This window comes from Ostrea edulis, chromosome 2 (assembly GCF_947568905.1).
Source record: "Ostrea edulis chromosome 2, xbOstEdul1.1, whole genome shotgun sequence".
Classification (NCBI taxonomy): Eukaryota; Metazoa; Mollusca; class Bivalvia; order Ostreida; family Ostreidae; genus Ostrea; species Ostrea edulis.
In genome coordinates, this window is record NC_079165.1 from 43,706,945 (window position 1) to 43,728,068 (window position 21,124).

The window sequence follows — 21,124 nt, forward strand, 5'->3', positions numbered from 1 at the left end:
TATCCTAATTAGAGGCCAGTGCACTGAATCACATCCTAATTAGTGTTAGAATCAGGCCCGTGAACTCAATCACATCCTAATTAGTGTAAGAATTAGGCCCGTGAACTGGATCACATCGTAATTAGAGGCCAGTGCACTGAATCACATCTTAATTAGTGTTAGAATCAGGTCCGTGAACTGGATCATATCCTAATTAGTGTTAGAATCAGGCCTGTGTACTCAATCACATCCTAATTAGTGTTAGAATTGGGTCCGTGAACTGGGTCACATCCTAATTATTGTTAGAGTCAGGCCCGTGAACTGGGTCATATCCTAATTAGAGGCCAGTGAACTGAATCACATCTTAATTAGTGTTAGAATCAGGTCCGTGAACTGGATCATATCCTAATTAGTGTTAGAATCAGGCCCGTGAACTCAATCACATCCTAATTAGTGTTAGAATTAGGCCCGTGAACTGGACCACATCCTAATTAGAGGCCAGTGCACTGAATCACATCTTAATTAGTGTTAGAATCAGGTCCGTGAACTGGATCATATCCTAATTAGTGTTAGAATCAGGCCCGTGTACTCAATCACATCCTAATTAGTGTTAGAATCGGGTCCGTGAACTGGATCACATCCTAATTAGTGTTAGAATCAGGCCCGTGTACTCAATCACATCCTAATTAGTGTTAGAGTCAGGCCCGTGAACTGGATCATATCCTAAATAGAGGCCCGTGAACTGAATCACATCTTAATTGGTGTTACAGTCAGGCCTGTGAACTGAATCACATCCTAATTAGTGTTAGAAGCAATCCCGTGAACTCAATCACATCCTAATTAGTGTTAGAGTCAGGCCCGTGAACTGGATCATATCCTAATTAGAGGCCCGTGAACTGAATCTAATCCTAATTAGTATTAAAGTCAGGCCCGGAAACTGGATCACATTTTAATTCGTGTTAAAATCAGGCCCGTGAACAGAGTACAGCATCATATATAGGAAAACGAAAGTAGAAGGTATGACGTATGCAATTTGTGTGTGTTTGAGTGCACAGAGTTTCCGGTCGGATCAGCTCACGGGCTTATAGCCTTTCCCTTATGTTATAAAAAAAATTATTTGGTAATTCGTACCATTGTGGATTCGGAATAGAAAATAGTGCCAATAAAGAAATACAATAATATGATTAGTGCAAGAACGCGATTAAAATACAAAATCAATACAATTTATTAATAAACAAATGAATCTCGCACTAAAATCACCAATCCAAACGATGAGTGGGAGAGAAGTCTAGGGAAAAGCTACTGTACTACTTTTCAAGGTCAATACAATTTTTCCATTTTCAAGGTCAAACAAATTAAAACATAAATCCTGAAACTCTAATATCTATATGAATCCCGTGCTTATAGATATTTCTAATAATGTTTTATCATAGTTTAGAAGCCTAAAGATGATATATTATTTGGTATTTCATTGAGAGTAGATATTAACGGCAAACTGACAACTGAACTTTGACAAACAGGATGATTTCAGCTTCTCCATCGTCAACTTCCCATATTTATGTTGCAATATTCCATCGTCACCTGCATATGGAGTTTATATCTCTCATCTGATTCGATACGCAAGAGCTTGTTCTGCGTATGGTTAATTGTTAAATCGAGGCAAGCTACTGACAAACAAGTTGATGGTGCAGGGATTTCAACAGTCTCGTTTAGACCAGCATTTTGCAAATTCTATGGTTGTTATGATGATCTGGTTTGCCAATACAACCTATCATTGGGTCAAATGCTGTCTAACGTGTTTCATACAGATTGCTAGACCGTTCTTGGCACACTGATTTTGACTACGGATAACTCCGTTTACCTGATCAAGATATGGGGCTCACGGCAGGTGTGATGGGTCGACAGGGGATGCTTACTCCTCCTATGCACCTGATGCTACCTCTGGTACATCCAGGGGTCCGTGTTTGCCCAACTATCTATTTTGTATTGCTTATGGGATTTATGAGATTGATCACTGTTCGTAATCTTCGACTTTCATACTAGTTTTCAAAGTCAATACATTTCTCTGTTTTCTTTATTTTCCCTTTTTAAAGTCAAACGAATTAAAGCCAAGTAATCTTGAGACCAGAATATGAAGGGGAAAAAAAAAAAACAACCCAGAGAGCTATATAAATCCGTACTTGTAATGATTTCTAATAATGTTTTAACATAATTTGGAAATTATGAAGGTGAAACAATAGTCGCAATTATTTTGGGAATACTCATTATGGAATTCATACAACAAAGTGAGCTGACGATTGGGCTGTGGCAACTGATTTAGCTAAGGATTTATCCTAGATTCATGCGCGTGAAATCATGTTCATTCCACCTGAACGGGATGATTTCAAGCGATGCATCAGGATTTTTCTGTACTCTTTCCCTCTGCATCGGTCCATGTTGAGTTATGATCAATAAGAACCACTTGCATGTCTTGCCAAATGTGACATTCTTCGTTGAAGTGTTCTCCCATAGGTTCGGTTACGCGTTTGATTTTTGATGGTAGATTGGTGGTTGTTGATTTTGTGTCTAATATTTGTAGTTTCCCAACACATTATTGGTCACATTGTCTACAGTTAATGAGGTACATGTAATTGTTGATTTTACAAGAGGTCAGAAGTTTTGCCTCTAGTGAAGCTTTGGAACGTTTCCGAATCATGGCTAATATTGCAAAGCAAACAGCGCTTGTCAGAGCAAGATGATAAAACCTCCATGTATAAAGGGTTGTCCAATGAAAGGTGACGATAACGAACAGTGATCAATCTCATAACTCCTATAAACAATACAAAATAGAGCGTTGGGCAAACACGGACCCCTGGATATACCAGAGGTGGGATTAGGTCTGTCCCTTACCACCAAAACCTTGATATTTCTGGGGGTCGTCTAAAGGTGTCACCATTCTGTGTTAGCTACCGTATGCTAAAGGTACCGGGTTCAAATCTCAAAGATGCTGAGTCCCGTGGGGATCCTGGTTAGATTAGGTACTCAGTACCCCTTGCTTGTCGTAAGTCGTAAGAGGCGACTAAATGGGGCGGTCCTTCGGATGATACCGCAAAAATCTAGGTCCTGTGTCACAACAGGTGTGGCACGATAAACATCCCTCCCTGCTCAAAGGCCGTAAGCGCCGAGCATAGGCCTAAATTTTGCAGTCCTTCACCGTTAATGCTGACGTCTTCATATGAGTGAAATATTCTCGAGAGGGACGTTAAACAATATACAATCAACCCTTATCCTTTTGTTATCTTGCCAATCTAGGATTATCCAAGAGTTTGGGAAAGTTATCCTATAGGATTTTGTTTAGGTCCTTCAAGGTAGGGTGGTAAGTGGTGACCAGAGGTACTCTCCAGGTTTTGTTTTTCTCCCTATACTTCAAAAGTGAAGACCTGTCGATTGTTTTAACCTCATCTATGGCATTGACTTGAAACCTCGTATGCATAAATGATACTTTAATTGTTGACTTTGTTGTTCAAAAGATTCTTTGCTGGAACAAATTCGTCTGGCACGAATTGCTACACTCTTAAAAATTGGGTGTGGGTGGCAGCTTGATGGCATTGAATATAAATGGCGTCGGTCAGTTTGCTATGTAGATCAAATCACTTTCACCATTTCTAAGAGTAGATGTTGTATCAAGAAATGTATTGGTGGTATCTCAAATATCCACTGTGAACTTGATACTATGGTGAAATGAATTGACAAAGGACGCAAAATTGCCCAGACCTTCCCCTCCTTCGACTAATTTATTTTCTATATCATCGGTAAACCTAAGCCAGCTTAAGGATTTGATGGGTACCTGTCATACCCCCCCGCGAACGAAGTTCAGGGGGGTATATAGGAATCACTCTGTCTGTCTGTGCATATTCGTATCCGGGCCATAACTTCTTTGTTCTTTGACATAGTCATACCATACTTGGCACACAAGTGGATCACCATGAGACGATGTGTCGAGTACCTTCATGACCTCTATATGACCTTGATCTCAAGGTCAAAATTAAAGATTTTTTTTACAATGGATTCGTGTCCGGGTCATAACTTCTTTCTTCTTTGAGATAGGCATACCGTATTTGACATGAGTGTATCACCATGATACGATGTGTCGGGTACCTTCATGACCTCTATATGACCTTGAACATTGACCTCAAGGATTGATTATAGGGTTTTGACATAGTCATACCATAAGACATGGGTGTATCACCATGAGACTATGTGTCATGTACATTCATGACCTCTTTATGACTTTGATCTCAAGGTCAAAATTATAGGTTTATGCCATGGATTTGTGTTCGGACTATATCTTCCATTTTCTTCTACAAAGGCATACCATATTTTTACACTCAGGAAAGAGGTAATTTATACTTATTAACAATATGCTTTGGGATATTGGGGTAAACCGGGGGTATTCTTAGTGAGCATTGCTCACAGTATCTCTTGTATTAAAAGTTGTTTATCTAATCTACTCATCAATATGTTTGCATAAGAAGGTGCCATTTTAGTTCCCATTGCTGTGCCACTTGGAGGTAATATTCCCCATTGTACATGAAGTTCTTGCGTTTAAGTACATGTTCTAAAAGCTCAACCAAGGAGTGAGTGTACGGTGGGTTTTTTTGTTTGTTTGTTTGTTTTTGTTTTGGTGTTTTCAACTGTTCCAGACTTTCTTACATACCTCAATGCCTTCATCGTGAGGACTGTTCGTGTATAATGAAGCAACTTTCATAGTCACGAGAAGGGTGTTGTCTGGCAAGTTCGATTGATTGATTATATATTGTTTAACGTTTCTCACAAGAATTGTTCACTTATATGGAGACGTCACCATTGCCGGTGAAGGGCTGCAAAATTTAGGCCTATGCTCGGCGCTGACGGCCTTTGAGCAGGGAGGGATCTTTATCGTGCTACACCTGCTGTGACACGGGGCCTCGGTTTTCGCGGTCTCATCCGAAGGACCGCCCCATTTAGTTGCCTCTTACGACATGCAAGGGATACTAAGGACCTATTTTAACCTGGATCCCTTATGCTCATCAAAGATGGGAAATATATTATGGTATATCAATGAATAGCTTTCTGGATGTTGTCAACATTTTTGTGAGCTGAACATAATAAAACAAGTACAGCTGAGGCATGTCTCATCAAAGGTGATATTGTCAAGGTCGAGATACATTACTGGATCGCGTAAATGTTCTACAAAGCCCCTATCTTTGCTCCTCACGAAAATATTAACAGCTATCAAGGAGAAACTACAAACGTACTGTGCCACAACGTATGTCAGAAGTGGTGTAAATCAATTGTGGATTCTAGAAAAAATTCTAAAGAACGTTTAGTAAATTTGAATCGCAAAACTTTTCTCTTATCAACAAAATCAAAACATATGACTTTTCAACACTTTACATGACCAATCCTCACGATAGACTTTTTGACATCATAGACAGTTGCTTCTTCAACAAGAGTACCGCAAACGGTACATAATACACCCGTGAAATGCTTACATAGGGTGTTTTTCTTGTGCTATAATTTGTATAACTTTGCTTCAGGTATTATCAGCCATCATGAGGCTGTGACAAACTTTCATATGAACAAAGGGTCTTAACTTAAAAATCTAGATTTCCTCAAAATGGACCAAGTTCAACAACCTGTAATTGTTTCAAACATGGAAGAAAATCAAAATCCTTCCCCAGATGCACATCTTCAAAACCCATACAAACACTCCACACTCCCCGAACGGACGGACATCGCTGTACCATAATACGCCCCGTCTAAAGACGGGCGTATAAAAATGGGAAAAAAAGGAAATATTCGTATCTAGTGATCAGTCATCCAAAAATTACTTTGTTAAACTCTGATTCTACGTATAAATTCTCTGTCGTTGAAATAGAAAATATGCTGGAGTTCCTCATTTACAATATCTTCGTAGTAATCAGGTCTTCCAACAGTCTTTTGGAATCCCCTGGGCACGAATTGTGTTCCTTTGTTAACTAACCTGTTTTTATATTCTTACAAAGCAAAGTTTATACAAAAGCTTCTACATTAGAAGAAACAAATCTCTTGCTGAGGCCTTCAACTTGACAGGGGATGCTTACTCATCCTAAGCACCTGATCTCCTCTCGGGTATGTCCAGGGGTCCGTGTTTGCCCAACTTTTTATTTTGTATTCCTTATAGGAGTTATGAGATTGATCACTGTTCATTCTCACCTTTCATAACAATTCCTTGACATTAGTGAATATGACTTTCTTACTTTGATTTACTCAAATCATTGTTTCCTGTATAAAAGCATGTACCACAATGACATGTTATAAAGTTGTGACTGTATATTGGTTGGATAGAGATCATGCATTTTATTTGAAATCATATCACACTACATACAAGATCTTCCAAATAATCATAGTTATCTCGGATTTCAAACATTTCGGTTGAGCATCACTGAAGAGACATTATTTGTCGAAATGCGCATCTGGTGCATCAAAATTGGTACCGTATAAGTTTTACATTGAACATGGCAGCTTAAGAATGAAAGGTGAAGATAACGAACAGTGATCAATCTCATAACTCCTATAAACAATACAAAATAGATAGTTGGGCAAACACAGACCCCTGGACACACCAGAGGTGGATCGGGTGTCCAGGAGGAATAAGCATCCCCTGTCGATCGGTCACACCCGCCATGAGCCCTATATCCTGATCAGGTAAACAGATGTCATCTTGAAAATCCTTATGATATCGCTAGAAGAAAGTTCACTAAAAGTATTACTTTGGGTATGGGTGCTGATTTGCGGTATGTGATTATACACGTAGACCCGCCAAGAACTTAAAAGATGAGAGAAAAATAAATATGTACTCCTTGAACCCGTTGAAAGAATTAATTATTTTTGGAAGAGGTAAAGCAACCAGCTGACTAAATGTATCGGTGCACATTGTATATACATTTACATGGTGTCAATTGTTTAAGCAACATTTCAATATTCATACATGCAATAAATTGTTTTATAGAAAGCTAGCCTATATACAAATAGTTGACAGAGCAGACAGAAGTGGGGAGCAGTGAGCTGCAGTGATATTTTTTAATAATTGTGATTTAGGACGACAAGGTGTCTGTAGATCAGTAAAAGAGTATGACACTGTATGTCGTAAAACTGTAATTGATACTTATTTTGGTTTTACAAGTGACACTGACAACTTGACCAGTACTTTAAGTTGTGATGTATGCAATGCAGAACTAAAATGTGACTGGAAATATGAGACCCCTCAGATGAGAAGAGAAGATGTGTTTTAAGACAAGCTAAATATACATGCCGCATGTTTAGAAAATGTAGAGAAACTTGTTTTCACTGCTTTTTCTCTATAGAATCAAGCACCATTATGAAAAATTTTTATATACTGGTATGTTACCTGCAACTCTAGCAACTATGAAAGGTGAAGGTAACGAACAGTGATCAATATCACAATTATAATATGCCAAATGTTAGAGCAGTTTCATTAATACTGTTACTCTGACAAATGCTTAGGGGATAGCTGTCTTCTGATAAACAAAGCTACTGGTGCATATCTTTATGATTTAATGTTGTCTTTTGGGCTGGTTTTGTGAATGATATGAGTTTGATCACTGTTCATTATCTTCTCCTTTCATGTAAAACATTGCAATACTATACAAATCTTGATTTATACATGTATGTGAAAATATTGATTTGTATTCAACACAGTGGCTAAGCTTGTTTTGGGTCCGAACTCTGTGATACCATAATGTTCTAACTCTGACCCAGATAAAAAAAAAAACTACCCACTCGCTTCAAATGCTTATAAAATCAATAACTAGGTGCGGTATGCGTAATTTGCCGTTTTCCTTGCATAGATTAATGCTTTAACTACATGTACTTGCATGCCAAATTTCAGGCCACTGGTTCTTAAAATAATAGATATACGTCATCGTTCTCTCGATTTCACTTGTTTATTTTTACTAGGATATCTACCGGCCCAGGTCACCAGGTGGTTTATCTCATATGAGAGCAGCGAAATTCAGACTAGTGTTGAAAATTTCGGACCTATCAATTAAAATTTCACATCAAATGTACTCTACTTACTTTCTCATACTGTAATAATGTTCTTCCTGTTAACGTTAAACGACTCGGTGTTTTTTTTTCCCTCAGCAGATCTGCCATTTTAATGAAAGCACTAAATACCCGATATACTTTTAAAAATCTCAAATACCTTAAAATTGATCAAAACATTTTTCTTGTGACATTGCACCTAGGGAAGAAAATTGAACATTATTTTTTGGCTTTCTTAATTTTTTGTTTTTGTTTATTTTCTTTCATTTAGATTATTTTTACCAATTTTTCCCTTGAAAAGTTTTAGGTATTTCGGTTCTTTGGTGCGTTTCTCAAAATGGCAGTTAGAGTCAGGAGTTGTTTTGTAAAATAAGCGACCCAAAATACGGGGAAAATAGCGAACTCCATTAAAATATGAGGTAGTAAGTAGTGTGAAATTTGATGTGAAATTTTTATTGACAGGTCCGAAATCTTCCACACTAGTCTGAATTTCGCTGCTGTCATAGGCGTGAAACTACTCGGTAACCTGGATCGGTAAATGTCCTAGTAAAAATAAACATGTGAAATTGAGAGAATACGGTGGTATATTTAGGACACAGAATTTTTTTTTTTTCAAAGATACTAGGCAAAAATTATCTCGTGCGCACGACATAATATCTCGTGCGCACGACATAATATCTCGTGCGCACGACTTATTATCTCGTGTGCACGACTTATTATCTCGTGCGCACGACATAATATCTCGTGCGCACGACATAATATCTCGTGCGCACGACATCATATCTCGTGCGCACGACATCATATCTCGTGCGCACGACTTATTATCTCGTGCGCACGACATAATATCTCGTGCGCACGACATAATATCTCGTGCGCACGACATCATATCTCGTGCGCACGACATCATATCTCGTGCGCACGACTTATTATCTCGTGCGCACGACATAATATCTCGTGCGCACGACTTATTATCTCGTGCGCACGACATAATATCTCGTGCGCACGACATCATATCTCGTGCGCACGACATCATATCTCGTGCGCACGACTTATTATCTCGTGCGCACGACATCATATCTCGTGAGAGAGAGTGTGTGTGTGCGAGTGTGTGTGTGTTAAAAACTGCGCTTAATATGGTGTATATGAACAAGGTAATTATCCTTGTGTTGTATACTTTCAATTTATAATACGGTCACAAGAGGAAATTACATCATCGTTATGTGGAAACTTTACAGCCACATACAATTTTAAAAGTAGAAACAGTGAGAAATTACCAGTGACCCAGGAGCAGGATTGGCCAATAATGGCTTATAAAAATTGATTACAAGTTATTGGTATTTATTGAAATCGTTTGAATTGGGTAAGCATTGTATATAACCTATAAAAATCTTCGTTGGAAACCCACGGGCAGTCTCGCACACGTGAGCCAACACATTGAACTTTTCTCATTTTAATGAATTATCCACCAATGAGAAAGTGAAACTCGGTATGAAAACGAAGATCATGTTATGAAAAAAAAGCAGTTGTTTAAGATAAATCAGTAAGAATTAACACGATTGGAGAAATTTCCTTCACAAAAGTGTGAAGAAGCCAATCGGATTAGGGCATAAATTAATCATAAGAACAAGAAAAATTTAATGAGTTGGCCCACGGTCAGTAAGCATGTGCGAGTCTGCCCTAAGGATAGCGGCAAGATGAAACCTTGCATCGCCTTTTATCTTTTCTTCAATTTGAAGCCCTATGACAACTTATTAATTTCACTTCCTTTCATATTTCTTTTTTTCATACTAGTATCTCTTGATATCGATAAAAATCTCATAAACATGTATGATATCAGTCTGCAATTATCCATAACGCACTATCTGTCAATCACTTAAACAATTTTATTGATACATTGGCTGATTTAATTCTATATCAGTACAACAACCTCCACAGTTTTTCTTTTAGTTTTCCATACAGTTCCCGGCCAGATGAAGCACAGTCTGGCATTTGCCAGCCATTTTCTTCCATCATAATGCGACAAATACTATCGAAATCCGGATCATTTGTATTTAAATTAGGGTGGTTAAAAGTACACTCATTTTTGCATGCATTTAAAAACCGATCATTAGACAGCCACAAATAATCCCTGGTGCCGTAATCTTCTGGTGACGTGTACATTATAACTGGACGTCCATGGAGTACGTGCTCGTTTCTTGACCTTCGAATCGGATGCAAATTTCAAAGAAGCTGGATGTCGTTCAATTCCTTCTGATAAAAACACATAAGAATACGAGATAATAAGTCGTGCGCACGAGATATTATGTCGTGCGTACGAGATATTATGTCGTGCGCACGAGATGTTATGTCGTGCGCACGAGATGCTATGTCGTGCGCACGAGATAATAAGTCGTGCGCACGAGATATTATGTCGTGCGCACGAGATAATAAGTCGTGCGCACGAGATAATAAGTCGTGCGCACGAGATATTATGTCGTGCGCACGAGATAGTATGTCGTGCGCACGAGATAATAAGTGGTGCGCACGAGATAATAAGTCGTGCGCACGTGATAATAAGTGGTGCGCACGAGATATTATGTCGTACAAACGAGATATTATGTCGTGCGCACGAGATAGTATGTCGTGCGCACGAGATAATAAGTCGTGCGCACGAGATATTATGTCGTGCGCACGAGATAATAAGTCGTGCGCACGAGATAATAAGTGGTGCGCACGAGATATTATGTCGTACAAACGAGATATTATGTCGTGCGCACGAGATAGTATGTCGTGCGCACGAGATAATAAGTCGTGCGCACGAGATATTATGTCGTGCGCACGAGATAATTTTTGCCTAGTATCTTTGAAAAAAAAAAATTCTGTGTCCTAAATATACCACCGTACGAACGATGACGTATATCTATGTTCTTTTAAGAACCTGTAGCTTGAGATTTGGCATGTAGTTAAAACATTAATATATGCAAGGAGACCGGTAAATTACGCATACCGCACCTAGTTTCTGATTTTTTAGGCATTTGAAGCGAGTGGGTAGTTTTTTTATCTGGTCAGAGTTAGACCCCTTTCTGTTTTGATGGTATCACAGAGTTCGGGCCCAAAACAGGCCTAGCCCCTGTGGTATGCGATAATCTTGTATTTCATATTCGATAATCTTGTTATCTATATTCGTTAAAAATTGAAATTCCTATTCGATGATATTTATTTAGAAATGCTAAATGTAATTTTAAAGACAATTTGCATTTGGTGTTAAAAGTGAAAGTAGGATTTAGCTTCATTTTAGTCGGTCTTGCATCAACATGGCACAAGGATTAGCCATTATTGATTGCAAGTGAAACGTGTAATTTTAAGATTATTCACGTGAAGTTTTCTACCTCAGCTGTATTCTTTTTAAGCAAAACGAACCAGAGAATAGTATACAATCCAGTTTGTTCTCTGCTGATCGAGATAAAGGGAGGCCACATAATTTACTCTACTACATCGTCCCCCTCAAGAGACAGGCTTCCCCGACTCTCCTGGAGTACCAATACATGTGGGGCAATATTCCAGGGGCAACCACTCAGACCCGACGGGTCCTAAATATAACATTGTGATAAGGTTTATACATCAAATTTATTTAATATTGTGACATGTATAAATTTTTCATTGGTTTTAGGGAGGGGGGTGTACATAAGATCTAACACGCTATTTACCTTTCTGGTGTTTGTGCTCACATAGAGTCATTAGAGTAAGGAAACAATAGCGCCTGTGCTTCCTGTCCGACCAACATTTGTATCATAGGCACTTGAATAAAAAATAATGAGGTACATGTATTTATTGAATAAACCATACATGTAATACTTATAATACCCATACTCAGGAGTAGAGAATAATCTTTACTCGAAGTATAATGACATAAGTATTACAAGGATGGTATATTGAGGAAGTAATTCATTTTTATTCAAGAAACTTCACATGAGTAATCTTAAAATTATACATTGCACTTGTAAACAATCATGGCTGAATCCATGTGCTATGTTAATACTAGGCCGAATAAAAGACCGCCAAATCCTACTTATACCTTCTACACTGATCAAAATTTGTCTTTGCAGAGAACTCTGTTTATTATACCCCCCGCAACAAGTTGTGGGGGGGGGGGGGTATACTGGAATCGGGTTGTCCGTCCGTCCGTCTGTAGACGCAATGGTTTCCGGACTCTAAAGCATTATCCTTTCCACCTACCGTCACCATATCATACATATGGACTACCCATGGGATGAAGATGTTCCCTATCGATTTTGGGGTCAAAAGGTCAAAGGTCAAGCGCACTGGACATCGAAGAAGCAATATGGTTTCCGGGCTCTAAAGCATTATCCTTTCCACCTACAGTCACCATATCAAACATATGGACTACCCATGGGATGAAGATGTTCCCTATTGATTTTGGGGTCAAAAGGTCAAAGGTCACGCGCACTGGACATCGAAGTAGCAATATGGTTCGGTTTGTCATGCCATTTGTTTTTTACACTCAGAAAAGAGGTAGTTTATACCTATTACCAACACCCTTTGGGAGATTGGGGTAAGCGGGGGGTATTCTTAGTGAGCATTGCTCACAGTACCTCTTGTTACATCTAGCATGTGTACATCAAAATTATCAAATATAAATCAAAATTTTTATTGAATCAATGAAAGGTGAAGATAACGAACAGTGATCAATCTCATAACTCCTATAAGCAATACAAAATAGATAGTTGGGCAAACACGAACCCCTGTACACACCAGAGGTGGGATCAGGTACCTAGGAGGAGTAAGCATTCCCTGTCGACCGGTCACACCCGGCGTGATCAAAATCAGTGTGCCAAGAACGGTCTAACAATCGGTATGAAACACGTCAGACAGCATTTGACCCAATGATAGGTTGTATTAACGAACTAGATCGTTATAATGACCATAGAATTTGCGAAATGCTGACTTCAATCGAAACTGTTGAAACCCTTGTACCATCATCTTGTTTGTCAGTAGCTTGCCTCGATTTAAAAACTGATCATACGCAGAACAAGCTCTTGGGTATCGAATCAGTTGAGAGATATAAACACCATATGCAGGTGATAATGGACTATTGCTACATAAATATGGGAAGTTGACGATGGAGAAGCTGAAATCATCCTGTTTGTCATAAAGTTGAGTTGTCAGTTTACCGTTAATGTCTACTTTCAATAAAATATATAAGTATGAAGCAGAAGTAGACGACTCTGTGGTGTCTTATATTTCCAGCTCATATGGATATATCGAATCGACATATGAATGAAAGTTTTTATTGTTCATAGACAAAACGTCGTCGATATATCTAAATGTCGAATTGAAGGCCACAGCAAGAGATTTTTTCTTCTCACGTAGAAGTTTTTGAATAAATTCTGCTTCATATGAATATAGAAACAGGTCAGCTAACAAAGGAGCACAGTTAGTGCCCATGGGAATTCCAACAGACTGTTGGAAGACCTGATCACCGAAGACCACGAAGATATTCTCAATGAGAACTCTAGCATATTTTTTATTTCAACTTCAGAGTACTTGTGCGTGGAATCAGAGTGGTGTTTAACAAAGCATTTTTTTGGATGACTGATCACAAGATATGAATATTTCCGTTTTCCATTTTTGTTAAAGAAGCAATTGTCTATGATGTCAAAAAGTCTAGTCGTTAATTGATCGTGAGGAATGGTTGTGTAAAGTGTTGAAAAGTCATAGGTTTTGATGTTATTGATTTGAGAAATGTTTTGCGATTTCAAGTTTACTAAAAGTTCTTTAGAATTTTTTAGAATCCACATTTGATTAACACCACTTCTGTCATATGTAGTCGCACAGTAAGTTTGAAGTTTCTCCTTCCCAGCTGTTAATATTTTCGTGAGGAGCAAAGATAGGGGCATGGTAGAGCACTTACAGCAATGTATCGTTGTTTGTAAGGGTTTTCATGTAGTTTAGGAATCCAGTATAGGTACGGTAACTCATATTCATTCGACCCCTTGACTGGGATATTAAGTGCGTCTAAAACGGAAGCATGGTTTTGAAGAATTTCATCTTTTGAAAGGGCAGTTGGAGTATAAGTACAATTACCAAAAGTGGAATTAATGCCAAGTTCGTTTAAAATACAGTTGTAATATGAGCCTTACAAACAAAGACAATGTTGTTACAAGCTTTGTCAGGTGGAACCAACACAAGATAAATCAAAATTTATCATATATAAATCAAATTTATCGAATATGAATCAAGAATTATCGCATATACATGTAAATAAGTGCATGTATTTATGCATATAAATATCAAGATTATCGAATATAAATCAAAAGTTTACAAAATGCTTTGCTGTATTCATGTTTTTCATATACTACAACCCATCGTCTAAAGCAATACTGATATTGAAATTGTACAGTATATACATGTATGTATATAATAATTTGAAAATCCGTATATGCTAATGATGTATAATATATGTAGCTAAGATTAGGGAATTTATGTACCTTAATTTTTTATAGATTGGGATATGTATTGAACTATTCAGTCATGTATTCATATGTCTTCACTGAACATGCTGATAGCACGGTATGAAAATAATAGAACCATTGATAATTTTCATAATGTGTGGCTATCTCTTATGAATGGTCAAGAGTCTACAAGCATGTAGCATATGATGTAGGTGTATTTGGCTTCATGCTACCTAAACATTTACCTGATACTTATTGTCCAATTTCATACATACTGTTGCTCTTGTGATTCTGTATCCATGCTTTTATATGATCAATGTTGATGTTCTTTAATGAGCTCGCCACTGATTTCGGATATGAATCCATTGATGGTAGTCAAGATGTTTAATACGTGAAAGACCCGCAATGACTGACATTTTGTCATCCTTTGCAGAAGGGATTCTATGCCTTTGATTCCTTATGACCCAGTCAGATGTCATATCAACAGGCAGCCAATCTTTCCATTCTCGTAAAATCTGCAGTTCTCTTTACAAGAGTATTTTTTCAGTTTTGTTCTAGTGTGTTCTTTTGTAAGCCGCACCATATGTTCCATATGAAGGTCACAACCAAATGATGAGTCAAATTTTCCCTGTGTATTGACAAAGAGTCCATAAAATGTTTCCTGGGCAGACGGTTCATCCAGTAGTGAATGCTGCAGAGCCTAAAGCCTCAAAATTTCAAGGACATACTTTAAATGATTTTTATTTGCCTTTAATATGCACATAAGATTCTCCAAGCAAGGTAGCATTCAGTCTTTATTAGGGATGTTCACATTCAGAAGTATACACTTAAAGGCAAAACCCATCTCTAACAGTAAATGAGCATACTCATATACACTATCTGTGTCATCACTTGAATCTTGACATGGTTTGCCAATTGTGTTTTCCAATAGCATAAGAATGAAGAGTGCCAGTGGTTTCCCTTCTGTTGAAAGACACACAACTTTGTACTATTTTTTGCGTTTCAATGGTTGAGATTCTTGATGCAAAGGCTTTGCATTTTCAAAATAAAATTGTCCACAAATACACCCAATTGTTTCTCGATAATGGGTTGATTTTCTTTACATGTAATCCTGGAATAATTTCTTTAAATGTCTCTGAGAAGAATCCACACTCTCCATTTCAAAATGCTTTAGAACAGCAGATATGACATGCCCATTGGTTACGCATATGGCAAGTTCCTTGCAGGTATCAGATACTTGTAAACGCCTCAGTTTGATATTCCCAGCATATAATGTGCCTGCCTCAGTTCTGTCTTTGTTGTTTAAGGGCTAGTAAATTATGGTTGAGAAGTTCATCTGTAGATGAAAAAAATTCAAATGTTAAGGCAGTAGCCTTTAATCGTTTTGCACTTGAACAACTCTCTCTGGTCTCCACCTATATGAACTTTTGTAGAGTCGTTCTCTTGAATGCCAGGTCTAACACATCAACAATCTCTGCATACTTCTCATTTTTACATAGTAGAGGCAAAGTATCATTGTATTGGTTTTGTTTGTGTTATAAACATCAAGTTGTGACTGAAGCTTTCTTTTCAAATCAAGGAGAAGAGGCTTGAAAGAATTGAATGCGGGTATATGTTCGACAAGTACTTCCATAACAAGAACATCATAGTTCTGCTTGATGGTGGAAGAAACGCACTGGGTGGCATCTGTAAGAGTGACTGCATGGCTACATAGTTGAAATTTGTGTGCTCTATGATTGCTGCAGACCTAACCTAATGTACCATATGGCCTACTTTGTCTTCCCTTTGCCGACTCACTACAACTTTAAAAGCCAAGTTGTCGCCCACAGTGCGGAACCATATTCTGATCTAACTGCATCAAAGATCTCTGCATTAAACTTCCCGCCGATCTGCTGCTGAACTTTCAGCATTGTACTGTGTTACACAGTAATACCAACTGGTTAAAGACTGTCATATAGCTAATAAAGATTATCAAAACATTTCAATTGTTTCTTGGAATTACAAATGATCTGCAGTAATGTTGCTTTGATTAACGCTGTACTATGTTTCAGTGAAATGCAATACAAATCTGATACGGTAGTTAATTCATATTACAAAGTCTTTCAAAACTATTAAATTTTTAAAAGTTTCCCTTTAATTCATAGATTTTATTTTCTGAACACTGCAATTAATAAATCTTGAACAAGAATGAGTTTAGTTCCATTGCATCATAAATATGAAACTGTAAAGAGACTCCTTCAACAGACACGTCTCTCTTCATTGTGTGGATTGATTTATAGGAAGAAACCGTTGATTTGTGCGTGTCTGACCTTCGTTTGCGGAGCATTATGGGAAGGCCTGGGCACCAGGCTATATGAATGATCTTTGCCTATTGCGGTTTCGAATAGTTTTATATGGTGTCTAGTTTCTCTGCAGAAACTTTATAAACTTTTAGGCTTACTCCTAGGCACCTGATCTGGTGTGTCCAGGGTCCGTGTTTGCCCAACTATCTATTTTGTATTGCTTATAGGAGTTATGAGATTGATCACTGTTCGTTATCTTCGCCTTTCATTCAAAGACAAGTTTGATAGCGAGCAAAGCTCGCATCTCGAAGCGGCGACATTTTTTTCCAGGAGCACTATGGGTAATCCTCATCATTTTTAGCAAATCACAAGACTGTGTGTGCGTGCGTTGTCTATTGCTTTTACCCGATCCTTTTGACTTTTAAACTTTGGTGCGATACAAAACTCTACTTGTCAAGACGAATTCTAGTAGGAAATAACTGAATGGCTATATGATTCAGCTTCTACTTAGAAACAAAGTATCTCTTTGCAATCCAACAAATCACACCAATAAGCTGTATATCCATTCTGCATTATGGCAGGAACTGATGAATTACACGGAATGGTCCTATCCATATTATCATACATGGAAGGTGAAGATAACGAACAGTGATCAATCTCATAACTCCTACAAGCAATACAAAATAGATAGTTGGGCAAACACGGACCCCTGGACACACCAGAGGTGGGATCAGGTGCCTAGGAGGAGTAAGCATCCCCTGTTGACCGGTCACACCCGCCGTGAGCCCCATATCCTGATCAGGTAAACGGAGTTATCTGTAGTCAAAATCAGTGTGCCAAGAACGGCTTAACAATCGGTATGAAACACGTCAGAGCATTTGGCCCAATGCGAGGTTGTATTGACGAACTAGATCGTTATAACGACCATAGAATTTGCGAAATGCTGACTTCAATCGAGACTGTTGAAATCCCTGTACCATCAACTTGTTTGTCAGTAGCTTACCTCGATTTAAAAACTGACTATACCCAGAACAAGCTCTTGCATATCGAATCAGTTGAGATATATAAACACCATATGCAGGTGATAATGGAATATTGCTACATAAATGTGGGAAGTTGACGATGGAGAAGCTGAAATCATCCCGTTTGTCATACAGTTGGATATAACCTAGAATGTAAATAACGGAGATAACTCTGCATTTTATCTTCCTTTACTTTCTATTTCTACATAATACCACCGTCAACCACGTAATGCCACTATCCAAATGATGACAATGTCCAACTTTTAACTTGGCTGAACTTCAAAATAAGATGGTTTCCGTCAACTGGAATAAACTTGCTGATGCCTGTACAAATGAAATGCAGATATTACCATGAACGTGGAGGTAGTAAATCGTCACATTTTCACGATCAACGTTGTTATGAATGTGATACACGTATAGTGTATTTTGCCTTTTTACTCTACATTCGAACTTCTGGTTGATACTCCAATAATGCAATTCAAAGGCGAAATAAAGGCGTTTTAACCTAAAGGAAAAGTGAAATAGCGAGAAAGACAAACGTTCTGTGGCGAAAACAAAGATTTAAGTTGTGTAATAACGCGAAAGAAAGGCGCAGTACAACTTGAAAAAGTCCCATTCATAATGAAGTAGTGCGTCTGTATGTAACTTATAATTGTCCCCCACCGCAATGCGGAAGAGAACATAGAAATACCTGTGTCCGTGCGTCAGTCCGTTCCACTTGACTCTGTGGACGCTCCTATCAACTGTTTGAACTCCTCCAAAACATTGATAGCCATCATATGTAGTTTATCATATTGGAACACTTTGTGGACGCAACTCTTCAGAAACCGCTCAACGAATTTTGTTCGAATTGTTAGTCATCACATTTAATTTATTATATTTTGCCGCCATTTTGATTCGACAAATTTTAGAGGAGTTATGGGACTTTCTACATTTGTACATTCTACACTCTAGGAACACTTTGAGGACGCAACACCTCAGAAACCGCTCAACAGATTTTTGTTCAAATTTTGTAAGATTGTTAGTCACCATAAGAGGTTGATAATATTGTGGGGATCCGGGTTATAATAGGTCCTCAGTACCCCCTTGCTTGTCGTAAGAGGCGACTAAATGGGGTGGTCCTTCGGATGAGGCCGCAAAAACCGAGGCCCCGTGTCATAGCAGGTGTAGCACGATAAAGATCACTCAATGGTCATAAGCGTCGAGCATAGGCGTAAAATTTTGCAACCCTTCACCGCCAATGGTCTCCATGTGAGTGAAAGATTCTCGAGAAGGACGTTAAACAATATACAATCAATCAATTGTTTGAGTTTATGTTAATTTGGCGCTTCATACATGTAAGCATGTTGCCTTGTTACCAATGTTTTAGGTCACAATTCAAGGTCAAATATCATTTGATGTACAATCTTTCGAATATTTCATTCGTCAATTAATGTGAACGCCGGAAGGGGACATATATTCTTTATGGAATACTCTCAGAATGCTTATTATTACGCCTCTTTGTCTATTATCCTATTAGGCTTTCGTAGATTTTAGATACAGTGTACATCTTTTACTTCCCACTTACCGACCGATAATTTCTCTGATGGGGCTCTCATCAGGTGCCAGTACGTTTTGTTGTGTGTCCCGCTCACTTCGTTAACGGTGTGTACCAGATAACCTAATCCACTGTGATACTTTGCGGAGAATCTGGAAACATTTAATCAAATACACGGCTTATATAGAGCATATGTATTTTGAGGCCAGGACATTCTTTGATGGGCTCATTTCAATTTTCTGATGAATGGTTGTCGAAATAAAAGTCGGGTATGGTAAAAATGTTGTTTTAGATGGGAGTTGATATCAAAATATTTACATTTCTAATGCTTTTGCCGTTTATACCTCTACAAATTGCAATGATAGCCTTTTCCTCATGCGTGCGTTGCAGTTATAAACAAGTGGCGTAGGAATATAAATAATGGGTGTACGACTATTTTACTGACTGGATTCCGACGGAAATGAAAGTAGAATGCAAATTATAAGAAATTTATTTTTGAAAATACATGAGGGTATGAGCAAAGTGATGTCACGACCTCCTTTAAGGCTGTCAAAAGCTTACAGAAGGTAGAAACTGACTAGTCAGAACGACTAATGAGGGTGATCGGTGGAGAAATAACATATCTTGAATAAATTATTGGTTCTGTATAAAATTAATTTCATTCTAGAAAGGGGGGTATGTACATAAAATCTATACAAGCTATCCCCACTTCAGGTGCCTGTGGTCCCGTGGGGATCCGGATTAGAATAGGTCCTCAATACCCCTTGCTTGTCGCAAGAGGCGACTAAATGGGACGGTCGTTCGGATGAGAACGCAAAATCCGAGGCCCCGTGTCATAGCAGGTGTGGCACGATAAAGACCCCTCCCTGCTTAAAGGCCATAAGCGCCGAACATAGTCCTAAATTTTACAGCCCTTCACCGACAATGGTGACGTCTCCATATGAGTGAAAGATTCTCGAGAGGGACGTTCAACAATATTAAATCAATCAATCAGGTGCCTGTGGTTCAAAGCAGGGGCATCAATCAGATTAAAAACACGGTTGAAGATCTAACAGTAGCTAAGAAAGGAATGTTAGTTAATTATTTTTGCAAAAGCACGATTAGTTACATGTATGTGTCGAGTCTACAAACTGATCAAAATTCTTCAATATTCAGATCTTCTAATGAGCCCTCTTTTATTTCTCCCCAACCGACCACCTCAAATGCGCATTTAGGCTAGATACAAACAGAATAATGTCAGAATCAATCATTAGTTAAAAAAATCTTTAATTGCGCAAGTCCCGCTCATGCATCGAGAATTCGCATTCGTTTGTAGTCATGGTGTAAATTGGGTTGTTGTCATCATTTGAAATTGCCCGTGTGTTTCAAATACAAAATAACATATATAAGTGATGAATAACATTATAAAAACTTCGCTAGGCTATGAGGTAAGTGGTTATGGGATAAAATACACTTAGAAGCGTTTTAAGGTATTCAATGTATAATGACCATATTTCATATCTAATAAATGGATGGTGGAATATTTGTAATCATGGTATCATTTTGAAGGGTTCATTAAATAAAAATAATCCACCATAGGAATTTTCAAAATTTTGTTTACTGCTTAATTCATTTCACCTAGAATTTAACATTGAAGTATATGGGAAAAGCATATTTTTTTTTACAATATTTTAAAAACAAATTATATTTTCATAATTATCTTTTGGTAGAAAGTTACATACACTTTCTTTTTATGGAAATATGAAATAAAATTAATCATTGACCGCACACATTTTTAGAAAATTA

The 21,124-nt window shown here is 38.0% G+C and overlaps 1 protein-coding gene across 2 annotated transcripts in view; it reads right to left on the reverse strand.

The window, feature by feature from the left end:
* Window positions 1-17,975: 17,975 nt before the first annotated feature.
* LOC125667720 (uncharacterized) overlaps window positions 17,976-21,124 on the reverse strand; it is a 9,179-nt gene continuing 6,030 nt past the window's right edge. For both annotated transcript variants that reach the window (XM_048901334.2, XM_048901333.2), the window contains exons 4-5: window positions 19,370-19,491; window positions 17,976-18,126 (exon numbers count right to left, since the gene is read on the reverse strand). In XM_048901334.2, coding sequence (XP_048757291.1) covers window positions 18,038-18,126; window positions 19,370-19,491 — 211 coding nt within the window. In that variant the 3' untranslated portion in view covers window positions 17,976-18,037. The remainder of the gene's footprint in view (window positions 18,127-19,369; window positions 19,492-21,124) is intronic.